This window comes from Phragmites australis, chromosome 4, assembly GCF_958298935.1.
Source record: "Phragmites australis chromosome 4, lpPhrAust1.1, whole genome shotgun sequence".
Taxonomy (NCBI): domain Eukaryota; kingdom Viridiplantae; phylum Streptophyta; class Magnoliopsida; order Poales; family Poaceae; genus Phragmites; species Phragmites australis.
The window spans coordinates 38346389-38364316 of NC_084924.1; the positions used below are offsets into that span (position 1 = coordinate 38346389).

Consider the following 17928-nt stretch of genomic DNA (forward strand, 5'->3'; position numbering starts at 1 on the left):
GTACAAGGTGAGCTTCAGAGATTTTGCTCATCATTTCCGTTTTGATACTCGAGATACACATAAGAATCAAATTCATAACGAGAATCAACTTACCTTGGAAGAGCTCAGGTTCATGTATCTTAATCATGGACGAGTCAAATTTGAAAAACTCACTGGAATGAGGCCATTCTACAGATGCTTGAACTCTTTGTTTTGACTCACATTGGCACCAAAGAGCAGGGATGTGACCACAGTGCAGATCATCTCAAGGAATTTCCTCGCTGCCATGTCCAACGATCATGCTCCTTTCAGTGTGGCTTATTTTCTTTGGGAAGAAATTGTGTTCACATCAAAATCGCCCATCAAGAGTTGTGGATACGCTCCATATATCATGTCTATCATCGAGCGAGTATCCAAGAAAACTTTTATGAAGGAGATAAAACATGAACCCTATCGGATAAGACCTCTTAACATCCGAGCTCCATCTCCCTCGCCATCCCCTCCTCATGTTCCACCGAGCTCAAGGAAGATTGCCTCGAGACGTGCTCCTCCTCGAGGGTCATCGTTTATAAAAAGTGCTCTCAAAGCTATTTTTAATGTGTGCACTCATAATGCGACACAGATCAAGGAGCAGAGTGTTCGTCTGAAGAAAATGGAGAAACATCAGAAGGCAATGTATGCCTCCATGAACCTTCAACCACCTTGCTCACCTATCGCTTCGGATGAAGCAGAAAGTGTACCCATTGAATTTGAAAATCCATGGGCTTTGTATGATGAAGCCCAAGCACCTGCCGAGAGTTCTCAAGCTCAACCTCATGATGACTCCTCCGACGCCGTTCCTGCAGCGAGCTCCTCTCCTGGCGGCAACAATGATGGAAGTGGGGATGATGACGACGATGACGATGAAGACAACAACGAATAGTTCTCTCTCTTTTTGGTGCTTGATGCCAAAGGGGGAGAGAGAGAGATCAGATTCTTAGTTTCCGTAGTTTCTTTCTTTTCTAGCTTTGGACTCTATTTCATCGCTATTGGACATTGGGACTTTCCTGTGTGTGTGATGAACTATGTGCTCTATTTAAATTTGTAAGACTCTTCATGTTAGTGTGATGCTTGTCGTATTTCTTAAATTAAGATATAGGGGGAGCTCTTGCAAAATTTTCTCTTAAATATGTGCATTTGAGTGTAACTCAATCATAAATCAATGCACACATTTAGGGGGAGCTCATCATATCTTCTAGAATTTAATATCCTGTTTCAAATATCTTTTGTAAGCTTTAATCGTGTTGTCATCAATCATCAAAAAGGGGGAGATTGAAAGTGCATTTATGCCCCCTAAGTGGGTTTTGGCTTATTGATGACAAAACGATTAAGGATCTAATATGTTTATCTAAGTCATGAACAAGTCTAAGTCTAATTTTGAGAAGACATATGACGATTGACGCCCTTCGAAAAGAAAAGAGAAGCAACGAGGAGTACTCAATAGGATTTAAATTTCTCTATTTTTGAAATTGAGTCTAGGATAGCCGCTCTATTAAGAGGGTTGCATTTAATTGCTTGTTTAGTGTCTTAATGCTCAAGATATCCTTTAGAACCAATAAGTTGAGAGACACACTCACCCACGGACATCGGGATGTTAGACAGAAGTTCACTGAGTCCGGAGTCTCCGGTGTTCACCGGATACTCCGGTACTCAGTATTTAGTCTGAAGTCTCCAAGTCAGACTCCGGCAGAGGGTGCTCGGTTCCATTTTATTTTGAATTGACTGGAGTCTCCAATGTTCACCGGATACTCCGGTAGTTGGTGAGTTTTAAGACCAGAGTCTCCAAGGGAGACTCCGCCAGAGGTCGATCGGTTAGGCATTTGTTTTTGTTGAAAAAGACCGGAGTCTCCGGTGTTCACCAGATACTCCGGTAGGAGAAAATGTTTTTACCGGAGTCTCCGAGGGAGACTCTGGCAAGGGTGGCTCGGTTAATATTTATTCTTTTGATAAAAAGGACCGGAGTCTTCGGTGCTCACCGGATACTCCGGTACCTGGAGAAGTCGGAGGGTCCGGCAAGTCTCCGGACTTAGTCTGAGTACCAGCCCTGTCAGGACCGGAGACTCCAGTGTTCACCGGAGACTCTGAGCTGACCCCCGAACTGCTGCCGGACTGCTAACTTAACAGAACTGTAACGGCTAGTTCTGACACGTTCTATGACCGTTCTGATACCGCTTTGGAATTGAGATCGGATACTCCGGTGTTCACCGGATACTCCGGGTTAGGTCTGTCAGAACAGTAATGACTAATTTTTGAGAGAGGGCTATATATACTTCCACACCCCATAGCATTAAATGCTTACTGTTGTTGCTGAACTCTACACTCCTAGAGCATTCCAAGAGCATTCAATATCCCTCCAACCACCTCTAGTGCTAAGTTTTGCAAAAATTTAGTGAGTTTGGGTTTGGAGTGAGATTAAGGCACTTGAGCATTGAGTTCTTCATCGAGCATTCGATGTGATCTTTTCTCTTGGAGCTTTATGCTTCTAGACGGCAAGGCATCGCCCGTAGAGCACACAATTTTTGTGGAGTGCCACGGAAAGTTTGTAATCGACTTCAAATTGAGTAAGGAATTTCTAGCTTGATCTTTGTGGTCGCTAGAAGAGGATAGGGTTGGAAAAGATCCAGCTCTTTGTGAGCTCCTCAATAGAGACATAGGCACTTCTTTATGAGATGACTGAACTCCGGGATAATCTCTTGTGTTCTTATTTGTGCAATTTACTTAATCGTGTGGCTTTGAGAATTTACATATAAATTGTCTTAGTGATCATCTTGCTAGTATTTATTGTTGTTTAAGCTTTGTGATATCTAGTAGACTTAGTATCTCCTTTAGATTCTAGCTGCTCGCTTTAATTCATAGTTATTTTTGATATCCTGTATAGACCGGAGACTCCGGACTGACCGGAGTATCCGACCTTCACCGGAGTATTCGGCAGCTTTTAATCCGCTGTTTAGTTTTAATTTTCAGAAAAGCCTATTCACCCTCCCCTCCTAGGCACTTTCAGTTTGTCAAGTAAATCATATCTATGCCAATTCCTAAATCCTACTTTAACGAACTATCACCCCCTTGTTATTGGTTTCTTTCTTGAATAAGTAACACACGAAGCAAAAGACAGCATCTTTTTCTACGCTATATTCAACCCAATGGTACTTGTCAAAACATGAAACACTGAAGCGATGAGGTTTACTTGACATTAGCTTTGTGGGAGAAGGATGTGCACAAGGCTGACAAGGTCCTTTTGTAATATATCCCCTCAGAACAACATCTTAATTATTAACATCATAGCTTGAAATAGGCATCCTCTTCTCATATCATGTGGAAGACACTCAACATCATAAATCCTCTTATCCTCACTGCTATGGAATGAATTAGATGCTCTTTCACTGCCTCTAAATTAAATCCGAAAATTATAAATATATATGTCTATTTTTTTAAAAAAAAAATTAACCATATACTCATGTCGCCTGTTGGACAGGGATATGTCGCACTTTCAACAGGTGACAAATTAAAAAATAAAAATACAATATTCTAATGCTCTCAAAATTTAAAATACTATCAAAATTGCTATAAAAACTTATGAATAAAAATTGTGATGTAGATGATGCTATCAACTAGTTCTTAAAAAAATTCAGACAAAAATATGGTTTGTAAAATAAGAAATAAAAAGGAAAAAAATAATGATGCTGAAATTTGTTTTATTTTTTGTTTCTCATTGTACAAATAATTGTTTGCATTGAATTTTTTTAGTGCTAGATTATAGCACCATCTATACTCAAATGTTTTTCAAAAGTTTTTATGGCTATTGCGATAGTGTTTTGAATTTTGAGAGCATTGAAACACTGTATTTTATTTGTTTTAAACATGTCGCTCATTGAAAGGGTGATAGACTACCTATTGGAAGTGCGATAGGTAGTTTGTCACCTTTTAACAAATGATAGTAGTATAAAATTTGAAAAAAAAAGATGTATATATTTATAATTTTTTATTAAAAAATATATAAAAAATTGTGTGGACTTTGCAGCTTGACTCTGTAGTTCCCAAGTTTGGGTAGAGGGTGATGTTGGATGGGATGAGGCCATTCTTGTTTTTAGGATGAGATGATTTAATTTTTCTGTTTGGTTGGATAAATAGGATGAGCTAGTTTTCTATTTGGTTAGGAAGATTAAAATGGATATGATGAGTCAGTTTTTTTTAATGTATGGATTAGATAAGTTGAGTTGATGTATTTTTATAAATTAATACATCATATGAGAAGAGCATTAGTGAATTTTTTCTAAGTTTTAAGAATTTATTGAGATATTAAAAATTACTAGAAATTATAAAAGTGGATTTTTTTAAAAAAAAATTAATTAAATATTGGTTTATGTTTTTTTATCAAATCAATTAAAACGGAATGCTCGTAGGACCTAATTTACTTATAAAAACATTTAAAAAATTTAAATCACTTTTATACTTCAAAATAAACTTAAAAATTAAATGAAAAATCAGCCACACTTACAATCCATCGTGAATAAGCACGGCTGCACGAACAAGGCAACCTAAATGGCGTCGTCCGACTCATTTTTCGGGATGACCTCGTTCAGGATTTAAAGCAAAAATTAATGATCCTATCCACCCTCATCCGTGAACCAAACACCGAGGAAGCGCAAAAAGTTGAACGGGGCAGTACATCCGACGCTTGTCCGTGGACCAAACACCGAGGGAGCTCTCCATTGATATTTGGTCAACACCATGCTGTCGCAAGTATTCATGGCAACCGGTTCAATGCCACTGCTGTCCCTCCCCTTTAGCCCTGCTCGTCGTACGATCGGGCCGTCGGTGGATCCTGCCGGGCCGGTCGCGCGTCGCTGGCAACCAACGTACGTGGACAAGGACGGAAACAGTATTCAACAGTTCGCTAGGAATATAGCCCACAAAAAGAACGATCCATCGACCCACCGGTTGTCCCGGCAGAGTTTTTTTTATTTTCATATTTTTTATTAAAAATTTAAATAAATAGATTTTTTGAGAGTGTTACAGCCCTATGAGAGAGCGGTTAGACCAGCTAATTACCCCTAGGACGGGAGGCCTAACCGCCCTGCCCGCCCGTGACCGACGCCTTACCGCCCCCTTTCCGCCCTCGCCGCTCGGCCTCCACCACCCTCCGGCCTCTTGTATAAAAGGTGCTAAAATTAGTTCAAAATCCTATTTTATTCAAAAAAAGAAAAAGTTGTGAAGAGAGAGGAGAAGAGAGTAGAGGAGAGGGGAGGAAGAGAGTCCGGCGAAGTCCTGCTGCATTTGAGTCGTGGATTTGAAGATTATTTTTGGGTAAGTCCTTTTTTTCTTTTTATTGTTGTTAATTAATGCAGTAGTAGTATATGATATAAGTTTTAGATATGTATGATCTAGGGTTTAGAAAATTCTATGTTTAATAGGAAATTGTCAAATTTACTTAGAAAATTATATGATAGCAGTGAAATATATAATATTATTTTTATTATATTAGGTTTGGAAATGTAGATTTTATTGAATAATAATTATAGGGTTGTAATATGCGACATAGGAGGTAGCACTATATGATAATTTGTGAACCTAGGATGTAGCATTTAGAAAATAATAGCGTTTAATTTGCACACGGTACAATAGGTAGTAAATATAGATTATATAGAGTGATATTTATAGGTTAGTTTGGTTAGGACTATTATTGAAAACCTATTGTTATGTATGAATCGATATCGGTAAATTATTTTATCCAATAATTAGAAATATAGTTTGTCGGTCTTAATATTGGTTATGTTTGCGGGTGTTTCCAGGGATGACAGATAAATTAACTTTTCAGATATATTATGGTGTGTATGAAATTAGGTACGATCCTAACGGTGTAGATCTGTCTGGATTTCGCCATATCATGAAGGGTCTTGGTAAAGCTAATGAGAGGACCATTGTGGGTGTGTGCAAATGGCTCATGCGGTTTTTTCAACTGGATCCGTAGCAACATGAGCTGAAGTTGAAAGCTGTCCTCAGCCGTGCTAGTCATGGATACTTTGGTGAGCTTGTTCCCATCGAAGCCACATCAACTTGGAGGCAGTATATAGATATATGTTGTGAACGTGGCCTGCTGCTAGTTTTGTTAGCTGAGGCATACCTGAAAGATCAAACTAAGGTGAACTCTACGAAAGCAGTAGCAGGACCAAGTGAGGCAGTGGAAGATGAATCAGATCAGGCTAATGTCAGGTCCAAAGAGGATGTTGGTGATATTCCAGAGCTGCAACCGATGAGTGTAGCTGATGAAGGGGAGCACATCCCTAGCATCACTGAAGAGATGGAGTTGGAGGATGAAGAGTTGGAGGAAGACCTTGCCGATGGGGATTCATCTGACGACGAGGGTAATGCTCCAGTTCCTGCAGAGTGGAGGGATCATGAATTTTCGAAGCTGGTGGTTAGTGAGGCTGACTGGACACCGTGACAGTTCATGAGAACGAGGTGTCACAGGGTTCTATGTACCCTACAAAGGAGGCAGTTATTGATGCAGTGAAATTCTGGTCGTTGTCTCTTCGGAGGCAATTCAATGTTGTTAAATCCAGTAAAATGGAGTACGATGTGAAGTGTTTGGTGCCGCAGTGTCCTTGGCGGGTGCACGCATTCAGAGGGAAATAGGTAGACTACTGGCAGTGCTCAATAGTTAAGGAACATAATTGTCACATTGAGGAAATAGAGTTCGCCCACCGGAACCTATCATCTGCCTTCATTGCAAATGTTATGTACGGGGAGATTGTGGACAACCTAAGGTATGAGCCACGATCAATAATCCATGCTATTGAGCAAAGGTTCCAGTACACAATAAACAATGCGAAGGCATGGAGGGCGAAATAAAAGGCTATTGAGATGAGGTTCCGAACATATAAAGATTCATATCACAATCTACCTCGTCAATTAGCCACAATTTTTAGAAGGAACCCAGGCAGCTACTATGATATCAAGCATTACCCCTCTATTGATGTGGAGTACAGAGGGAAAAGAGTGTTGCAGCGTACTTTCTTTGCATTCGCCGCAACTATCAAAGCATTTCGGTATTATCGACCCATCATATGCCTAGATGGAACATTCCTGACTAGGAAGTACAAAGGGCAAATATTGTCTACAATTGGGGTCGACGGTAACAACCAAGTCTAGCCACTAGGGTTTGCTTTCGTGGAGAGTGAGAACGGGGACAGCTGTTATTGGTTCCTAGAGCAGGTCAAACATGCTATTGTTCTTGACCGACCAGATGTGTGTCTCATTCATGATAGACATGCAAGATTATTGCAGGCTTTGCTGGATATGCAACATGGTAGTGTTCGATGAGGTGTAGCAGCACAGTGGTCCGACCTCAAAAGCAGGTGGTGCATGTGCCATATGGGTGCGAACTTTTATAGACAGTTTAAAAACAAAGAGTTGATGAAGCTTTTCAAAAAGTTGTGCAGTCAAAACCAGCAACGGAAGTTCAATGCGCTATGGGCAAGACTTGGTGAACTGACTCTAAAACAAACAGCGGAGGCTGCACCTAACGGTGATGAACCGATAGCTCTCGGACCTCTTCCAACAGATACTCCGCAGATAGTAAGGAGATCAGGTTCAGCTATTAGGAGCTTCTCACAGTGGATACGTAATGAGCCAAATGAAAAATAGGCTCTGTTGTACGACAGTGGTGGTGCAAGGTATGGAGTAATGACTACAAATCTTGCAGAGATTTATAACTGGGTCATGCGAGGAATGAGGTCCCTACCACTAGTTGGAATTGTAGAAGGCATTTTGCATGTGACTTGTAAGTATTTTATTGATCGGTATGCAGCTGCTAAGAATGTAATGGAGGACAATCATATGCTTTACGGACGGATGCTATGTGAGTGCATGAAGAAGGCTAATAAGAAGGCCCACATGCATCGCGCAAATCAAGAGGGGACTGCGGAGCACAGGTTCAGTGTTCTGTGCCGGGATAAGAGTCGGAGGGGGGGGAGACGTGAGCGGCATGTTCAAGAGTGGGACATGCATCTGTAGTTGCCAGAAGCCACAATTACTACACAAACCTTGTACACACGTCATAGCTGCGTGTGCAGAGCACCATATGATTCCCAGGCAATATGTTTCAAAGTATTTTATGAAAGATCAAATACTAAACACCTGAAATCATGAGCTGTATGGTTATGGCATTGTTCATACTTTTACAAGTAATCCTGAGCCTGCAAAAATATATGTGCCTAATTTGGAAAAGATGAAGAACGCACCTGGCCGAAGACAAACTTGTCGGATTCGTAACGATATGAATGAATCTGAGGCTGTCCTTAGGGTCAAGCGATGCAGTCAGTGCAATGAAACAGGTCACACGTACAAGTATTGTCCCAAAAATACACCAGTGATGGACCTGTTGTCTAGGTGAGTTTTATGGTGCGTTGTGCTCGATTTGTACTATTTGAACCTTCATTTGTATGTAACTGTCGCAATGTGTTAATGTTGCATATAGTGATATAGTGAATTTGCATTCGAAGTATATTGTTACTGTCTATATCTAACAATGCATTAATGTACATGTCTTTCAAATGCAGATATGGCGGACCCTGCGACCCACAAGCATCTAGACCCTGCAGTGGACAAGAAGCATCGCAACTTCTTGTCCGTCGAGCACCAGACGGAGCTAGGAGTGTTTCGACCACGGGGCCCTGGAGAGCTGCTTACGATAGACGAGCGATGGAAGCACATGTACTTCAATAATTTCATACGAAATTGCCATATCACTGATGTAATTCCATATTATTGATATACTGTAATACTTTTAGGTTGACAGCAGCATGACTCCTACCGCTTTGCCGGTTGGTCGAGGCCCGATCGACGGAGAACCCCGAGGCAGTGGCCCGTCGTTTCTACTTTGATCGGTCGCTGATAGCAGCACTGGTCGACCGATGGAGGCCGGAGACACATATGTTCCATCTCTCGTGCGGCGAGATGACCCCGACCTTGCAGGACGTAGCCTACCTCTTAGGCCTACCTTGCGCGGGAGCTGCGGTTGGGGTCATCGATATGGATGCTGACTGGATCAACGTCACGCATCAGCGCTTTGGCCCGGTGGAGTGGAAGGCGGATGCACCCCCCTATGTGCTTGAGTTCTTGTCCGATGCACGAGGACCAATGAAGAAGTGGATCCTACAATTTCAGGTTTGGTACAATACAACCTATCATTTACTGTTCAAGTATGCAAAATTAAAGTTTTCGTAACCTTTGTTTTACTGTGACTTACATTTAACATGGTTCAAGTGCAGGTACACATGCAAATGCCAGCCGGCTGGCAATCTCTGGGCAGATCGCTTGGCCCCTTACGTGGCATCATGGGCCCAAGCGCTACAGGATGTCATGGAGGAGACCCGTCCCCACAACGAGCGGCACTTCAACGAGTACCTACGATGGTACGTTCCACGTACACGCACACGGGTCACCTACACCCCTGAGGGTGTCCGGCCCCACATCACGTCGACAACGGAGGCATACCCGGTGCATTGGGACGAGGACGCTGCATTAGCGGTAAGTTTTCCTTTGAAGTCAGTAGTCCATACTCAACGAACAAAACCGTATATTGTAATTATTTTTCCTGTTCGTATTCGCGGGCAGATATCATTTATGATGTACATAAGGATGCAACTAGTGCCATGGACCACCTCCAACAAGGGCAGCACCTCAGTGCGTCCGATGTTGCAAGCTTTATCAAGCAGGTTTTTGACAAGACCGCGCGCGCCTTGAAGCTTACCTCCTGCCGATCCACCACAGATGTAGCAGGGTCACCTCCCAGGTCTAGTGGTGTCCACGCCGAGTCGTCTCGGCAGTCAGATGTGCACTGCCGTTCATCCGTGTCGGCACCTACACGACCCCTTTTACCACGTCATGCAGGCTCGGAGCAAATTGGTACGAATTTTTATTTCGAACGACATTCAACAATATTCATTACTTACTACTGCATTGATTATTAAACTTTCATTAGGTGCACCTACACAAGCCTCGATGCAGCCTCGTAGACCGAGCCCGGTGCATCCACCCTCAGGTACTAGCCGCCCCCTTCATCCCAGTTTTCAATACTTTCAGCAAATTAAGGTAATATTGTGCACAGGTTACTTCGGTGATGAGGTCAGTCCGTCTTTAGCGGCCCCACGCCCCACCCCACCCGCATCGTTCGAGCCATACTACGACACGACAGCCTGGCCTTCTTCTGCTGCACCGGCATACCACGAAGGTACAATTGTACAATGTTTACTACTACTTCTAATATCACATTGTTAGTATCTAACATAATTATTTGTTCGTAGGCCCCTCCAGCTAGTACATATGGACGCCAGGAGAGGCTGGCCCGGACGCCGCATACGACCTTGTTCGTGACTTCTTCGGGGGCACACCTGACTACGACGTACTCCAGCGGTCCCAGGTACCCAGTGCTCCCCCTCAGTCACAGCCCACACAGGACGAGGCCTCGACACTGGTGCTCCCTGCTAGGTCTACCAGACAGGTCAGTCCACCCGACCCCCTCACCTACTCCAGGGGTCACGTGAGGGTTAACCAGTGGCATCGGGACCACGATGGGGAGCACGGGCGACGACAACGGGGGAGGCAGCAGTAGAATTTTAGATTTTATGTAACTTACATATGCATATTCACTTCGCGGTGTACTCCTACGTATTCAGACACGTTTACTCTTTATGGTCCACTTAGCCTGTCGTAACTACATTTCGTATTAAAAAACGATGGCATCCTAGTTGCATTTCTTAATCCGACACGACCACAAGCTACATTCTATCGTCGTCATTATATCTTACAAAGCAACTTATGCAACGAGTGCTACCTCGCTTACTATGTTGGGAGTGTAACTTTAATCACGAAGTGACCACACTATTAAACTTTAACCATGACATGACAACACATGCCTCCTTGCGCAGGCTTTAGACAAGAAGTGACAACACTACACAGCTTTTTTCAAACAATAAATGACAATACAGGTACCAATAAATATGAAATCTCTGACCATCATCAATGACACAACTTTCTCATTCTTCAAGATGGAATCCGATGCTCCTGCCACCAGCAGTGCCCCTGCACTCACTCCTTTCTTCAAGAGCGAATCCAATGCTCCTGTCTCCCCCAACTATAAATAGCTGAACCTCCTTACGTTGATACACCACTCAATTCTCAGATTTCTCAAGTGCAATGTCTTCCTCAGCTCCACCAAACCCACCAAAGAAACATTGGGGGACTACCATACCTCAAGGTCTCGAACCAACAATTTGCTTTTGTGGTGACCTTTGCGAGCTCCGCGAGTCGCAGGACATCTCATACACCTATGGGATGCGCTTCTTCATGTGTGCCAACTACGAGTATGACAAGCCTCAACATGCAACATATGAGTATCGACCGGTATAACAACAGATATCAGCCTCATCTCTTCCGATTTCGCACCCTGTTTTACTAACCGCTCATCTTGTTCTATTTGTTCAGTCTCCTTCACCGCTCTGTGATTTTATTCAATGGCTCGACAATGAGCAAAATGACGCATAGAAGCAGTAGGTCGACATGAATATGAGGTGGAGAAGGGAAGCGTACGCATGTCGGGAGTACGAGCAATAGCAAGAGGAACTTCGTTTCAAGTGGGAGGAAGAAGAGCGCATGAGGAAGGCAACGCACGACCGTACCGTGGCTCAGGCTCGGGAGGCTGAGAGGGCAAGGAAGCGGGAGAGAGCCCGCCGTGCTAAGGCGGCAGGTCCCGATGCCCTTCGAAAGGGAAAATATCCTAGATGCACTCAATAGAGAGTATCTAATGTAACCCGACATACTTTCACTACCTAAGACATGTTATGATTAGGATCGGTGCACTAATAAGTAGATCTTAGTGCGTTACATGCCACCTTCGTTTCCTCGTCGTGTCGTCATGGTTACAGTCTTATGTAATATTTTCACCATATGTTTAATACTATGTTTGTCGTCGTTCGCACCCCATACCCACGTAATATGCTGCAAGTGCTAATTACTGATTTTTTATTCTCCGACTATTACATAACCTACTCCAAATTTTAATTCCAAATTTTCTTAAAGTCTAGCCCTCTCGGGAGGCTGCAGCGCCTAGTTTTACAATTTCTCCTATGAAGAATCTATTTATTTAAATATTTAATTAAAAAATATTTTAAAAAAAACTTCCCGGTCCTCGTGGTTCCAACGTGCCTCACGCACCTGGTGCAACGAAGAACTGCGAGTACTAGCCAGACGCCTCTCCCCTCGTTGTTGCTCCCTGCCGTCTCCGTCGATGCTTATGCCATTATGCATGTCAATTGCTGCCGAACCAAGCTTCGCTGGACACTGTTCATCGCTTGATTGGTTGGCTAACTTCGCACTAGGGTCCTGCTCAGTCGTGCCGTTCTGCCAAATTAAAGGAAAGAGTTGAAACTAGGCAATCGGAGTACGAATATGGTATATCAGGGGTGGATCTAGCTAAAAAATTAAATGGAAAACCAAGCATTCGTAACTTTATGAAAAAAGATGTAAGTTCACTAAAAATTAAGAATTTGAGTGGAGGCACTGGTCCGCCCCTGCGGTATACAACGAAGTAGTTGTTCCATAGACGTGTTGGATGGTTTTCACGATATATTTTGATCATTTTTAAAGAGGAAGGGCCATATAGACTTCCGGATGGGCTTCTCCAGGCCACGTATATGGGCAAGGAAACCAACAGCAGGGAAAGAAAACGAGGCCCAGGTGAAGGACAGAGAAGGGTTCTGAGATTCCGACGTTTCTGCTCTCTTTTTCTCGATGGAGCTCCCCATCGTTCCTTCTGCGTGGATGAGTGCAACTGCATAACTGGAGACCAGAGGATTAGCGGACCATGCATGCACGACGCGCCTGCGCTTCTTCTTCCTTTTCGGCCTTCACGGTGCCAAATTTTCTTGATCTATATAGCTCAGTTTGTTGATCGTTTAGGCAACTTGTCACTACTTGCAACCAGTAGGTAGTACTCCATCCATTTTAAAATATAAATCGCGGTTTGGCTTGATACGATCTTCTAAATTAAACTCTGACAATTAATTTCTCTTATATCATATTGTTCAAAGCAATAAAATCATAGTTATAAAAAAACTTTCAATTATTTTTTATCACAAAGTTGACATATCGTTCAAGTAATTGTTGGCCAGATTTTAAAAGTTTGAACCTTTGCAATGCATGCGTGTCTTATAAAAATAAATACTACTAGCTCTATTCTCTTTTACTTATCATTTAGGACATCAATACAGTCTCCAACAAACATATTTGATCATTACTTTTGACAACTAACTTCTGGTAAAAATTGATAAAAATTAGATGATGTCAAATTATTTTTTTATAACAAATTCGCTACTATTATTTTCATATGTCAAATTCTAATAATTTTGTGTATATTAATAGTTAAAGTTTACTTCACGTATTCTAAGATGATATCTATTTAAAAACGGAGGTAGTACATTTCTATGAGGGCCTGTGTGAAGAGCAAGAACATTTTGTGAAATAATGTAGTTCCTATAGAAATATAACATCTAAAGGTTCCAAACAGGGCATGAATTGTAATCACTTGACTGTTCTTTCGCTCTCTCCAAATGTTCGAAAGCAAAATGTAGAGTCGGTATGTCATGCGTATCAGTCTCGTCTCTGATACATATAAGTTTATTCATGGTGTACTGCTTCATTTGCCTGTAACTCCAGATGGTCAATGGTAATTGTAAATGGCACAAAGTGGGAGTAGATTCTCTTTTCTTTTTCTTTGAGAAGTAAAATAAATTAACTTAGAAGGAACTAGGTGTTTTTTATTAAAAAGAAATAGTCATCTAAATTTAAGTTGAAGGAGACTCGAACCTAGTTGCCGGGTACCCACAGCCTCCACCGACTAAACACACTAGGCTCAATTCTACATTCTCATGATCAAAACCTACGTTCTGACTCTTTTTATGAAGTCAAGTAAATCGAAATTCAGTGAGCTGTGATGTGCAATTGAGCTCAATTCGTATCGAGATGGGGGATATATGGCTAGTTCAACCAAGCCAAGCCGAGGACTCAAGGAGAGTCGTAACATGGCGGCAAACCGCCAACAAGCCATCTAGCTCGCAATGTCTTCAAGTGCCAAGTGCCCATCTGCCCATGCCCACTCGTGGACCAGCAGCTGACTCAGCAGTCAGCACTAGCTCTGCATGCCCACAGTCTCATACTAATGTCAACATCAGCTCCTGCATGTAACCAAGTAAACAGTCAAAAAAAGGCAGCACGCACCTCTCTTATCCAATCCGCTCTCCCTCTATATAAGCTCCAACCATTCTTCACAAGTGGAGCCACACAAATCACTCGCAGTGTAAGATAGATAGCAAACACTTGAGTTTGATTCAAACAATGGCATTCAGAAGAGCGTGCCGCTGCTTGCTACTTGTCTCCTTGGCTCTGCTCCCGCTGGGCATGGCCATGGACTCAATCGGCAGCTACTGCGCGGGAACCAGCTACGCGGGCAGCAACAAGGCCGTGGCCAACATCAACTCCGTCCTCGCCGACCTCGTCGCCACGGGCTCCTCCGGAGGCTTCGCCACGTCCACCGCTGGCAAGGGCAACAACGTCATCTACGGCCTCGCACAATGCCGCGGCGACGTCTCCGCCAGCGACTGCGCGGCCTGCCTCTCCGACGCCGCCAATCAGCTCCCCAGTACCTGCAGCTACAGTTCCGATGCAAGAATATGGTATGATGCACGTATACACACATGCATGCATGCAAACTGCTATGAACATTTCAAGAAACCTTATATATATGCACGTGCGTGCAGGTACGACTACTGCTTCGTGCGATACGAGAACGCCAACTTCTTCGGGCAGTCGGACACGGACGCCGGCGTGGTTCTAGTGAACGTGCAGGCGGAGGACAACGCGAAGGCGTTCGAGAAGGCGGTGGGGAAGGTGATGGGGAAGGTCACGGCGCAGGCGTCGGCGGCGGGCAGCGCGGGGCTCGGGCGGGACAAGGAGCAGTACACGCCGTTCGTGTCCATCTACGGGCTCGCGCAGTGCACGCGGGACCTCGCGCCGCTGACGTGCGCGCAGTGCCTGTCGACTGCGGTGTCCAGGTTCGGCGACTACTGCGGCGCGCAGCAGGGGTGCCAGATCAACTACAGCAGCTGCAGGGTGCGCTACGAGATCTACCCCTTCTACTTCCCCCTCGCCGGCAGCGGCGGCGGCCGCGCCACTACTGATATGACAAAGTACACCAAGATCGTCGTGCATCCTTGATATCTACGTACGTGGTGCATATATGGTTATGGTGTGCATGCGTGCGTGCTTGCATGCATGCATGCATGTACACATACGTAAGGAGCAAGTCGCTAGTTACGTGACTTTATGATGTTACAGCAGCGAACAAGCTAGTATAAGCAATAGCTAGCCTTCGCGTGCTGCATCCAGGAATAAAGATGTACTGCGTACTAAACAGTGTAATACTGTAAGTACGTCTGTGTCGAAGCAATAATATTAACAAGTTAACTACATTCCGTGCCCCGAAGTGTTATGTTTCGATCGACAGGAGTATTTCGACTTGTGGATCTCTCTGTTCTTGGTCAGTTTTCTGTCCCTGAGAAGACTATACACAGAATGATGTATTGCCATTTGTACAAAGGGCACCGCTCCATTTGTGTAATCCTGCAAGCACCCTGTCCATAGTTCACGCAAATTTGAGTACTATTTTCAGATGCACAACGCCTCGATTTTTACGGCCAACTGAATTGAACCACACAGCCGCTGCATTCAGAGTGAAGTAGCTTGGATTTAAATAGGAGTCAACTTTTTACCGTAGTGTTTTCTAGTTTTTGACTAAGGTTTTCTCATAATAATTTATATTTATAATACCTATATAATATGAAATTATTTTAAATTATGAATCTAGTTATATTATACACTAGACGTTATTATAATTTAATTCAATGTTAGTTAAAGTACATAAAATTTGACTTTTATAAATTAAATAAAATATGCCTAGAATTTTTTAATAGAGAGAGTATATCTGAATGTCTGTCATTGACTCATTGACGTGTTGTGTTGACTGTCCAAACCATCGTTGAAACCAAGCCCAAACTTGATGCCATTTGTACAAATGGCAATGCATCATTCTGTGTATATATAGCGGCAGACAGCGACGCGTGATTGGTGCTGAAACGACGTGATATACCTAACAAACATTCAAAGTTAGGGACGATCCAATCGAATATACTGCCCAATCCCCACTGGCATACAAGCCAAACTCGCAGCTGCCCAGTGACCACTAGCTCCATGCCTCCATCTCCACGGTGGCATACAATGGCAAATCTCTACTTTTTTATTGAGGGGATGGCAAATCTCTACGAGGGCTTGAATTTATCCATGACCCAACATGTGAGAGGGCCAATTGACTGGCTGGACTAAGAGGCCTCGATAACAAGCTTTGTTAGCCCATAACACTTAATTCTCAAATTCAAACCATCTCTACGGGCCCTGTACAATGACCATCACGGGCCTAACCGCCCTCCGTGGCTCCATGCCGTCGCTTGGTGGAGGCAAACGTGGAAGCGTGGGCAGGTCGCCCCTTGCATGCGTGCCACCTCTCATGCTATCGACCCGGCTGGCCGTACGCATGCACAAAAGGGAATGCGAGGTCGATGTGGCGAGGGCAGGGCACCAAGCTAAGCCACATGCACACCTGTCATATACTGCCCTATGCCAGGCTGGCACCCACGGTGGGCCAGGCTGGCGCCGAGAAGGTAAGCAAAGAGTAAAAAAGAGAGGAGGAAACCGAATAGGAACAGATCGAACGAGTTAAACTGAACCAGCTCTCTTTCTGTCTCCTTCCTTCTACCGTTCTTCTCCTACTCGGACCTCACTCATTCTACCTCAATTCTCTGGCTCTCCTCTGCTCCTCCTCCTCTTCTCTCACTGTGATATTCTCTTTGTCCCACTGGTATTATATTGTCTGTGATCGATTGGTTGAGGAAGTATACATTTTGAACTCGAGGAATCTCGTGTAGTGAGTTGTTTGGTACTTGAATCGATTGAGGTCCGTGACAACACCACTCGTTTTCAAGTAGCAATATGGCCAAGTGACATTCAAAGGAACAAACGAGCCATGGCCTCCGACATGGTGAGATCGGCATTCGCCTACACCGTTGTGTATGTCAAGGAAGTGGCCAAGTCGGCCGCCTTCTACTCCGCTACCTTCGGCTACACCGTCCGCTGCCTCGACCAATCCCATAGGTAATATATATATTCACATGCCTTTTCACGTTATCTTCGTTGTTCGATGCATGCTGACACATGTCTATGTGTATCTATTTGCTTTGCAGGTAGGCGGAGCTGGAGAGTGGGACGACGACCATCGCGTTCACGCCACTGCACCAGCGGGAGATGGACGCGCTCACGGGGGCCGTGTAGCTGTCGGACTCGCCCGCCGAGCGTGGCCTCGTGGAGATCTGCTTCGACTATGCAGACATCGACGCCGTGTACCGCGGCGCCGTGGACAAAGGGGCCGTGCTCGTGAGCGCACCAGGGCAGAAGAACTGGGGCCAGAAGGTCGGGTTCGTGCGGGACATTGACGGGATCATGGTGCGCATCGGGAGCCACGTCCGTGGGCGATTGACTCCATCGATCGATCGATCAGCTTTTCCCTAGCTGTGTCGTATATATGTGCGCTAATGACTTGTGTACTTGGTTAATAACAAAATAAATCGTGATCTCACCAGTATCTCTTTCGGTACATATGCCATGAATCGTGACTCGTGAATCTCGAATCATGTGATTTTTTCTCTACCTCTCCGAGTAGATTGACACGTATACTTTACACGACAACCAGAGTTGTTATAGGGCGGCCCATCGTAAGATATTATGTGCAAATTGGGCCTAGATATT

General features: G+C 44.0%; 1 protein-coding gene and 1 pseudogene across 1 annotated transcript; both read left to right on the top strand.

The window, feature by feature from the left end:
* The first annotated feature begins 14107 nt into the window (after positions 1-14107).
* Positions 14108-15540, top strand: LOC133916395 (cysteine-rich repeat secretory protein 55-like). The gene is made up of 2 exons (XM_062360044.1): positions 14108-14747; positions 14832-15540. Exons 1-2 carry the CDS (start codon positions 14410-14412, stop codon positions 15286-15288), a joined length of 795 nt encoding a protein of 264 aa, XP_062216028.1. The 5' UTR covers positions 14108-14409; the 3' UTR covers positions 15289-15540.
* A 1609-nt stretch (positions 15541-17149) lies between these two features.
* On the top strand, positions 17150-17691 carry LOC133914771 (uncharacterized; annotated as a pseudogene).
* Positions 17692-17928: the final 237 nt, after the last annotated feature.

Excerpts from the sequence above, each read along its gene's own strand:
- LOC133916395 (XM_062360044.1), top strand. The coding sequence starts at position 14,410 with ATGGCATTCAGAAGAGCGTGCCGCTGCTTGCTACTTGTCTCCTTGGCT. Across the intron at positions 14,748-14,831 it reads AGTTCCGATGCAAGAATATG|GTACGACTACTGCTTCGTGC; the intron begins GTATGATGCACG and ends ACGTGCGTGCAG.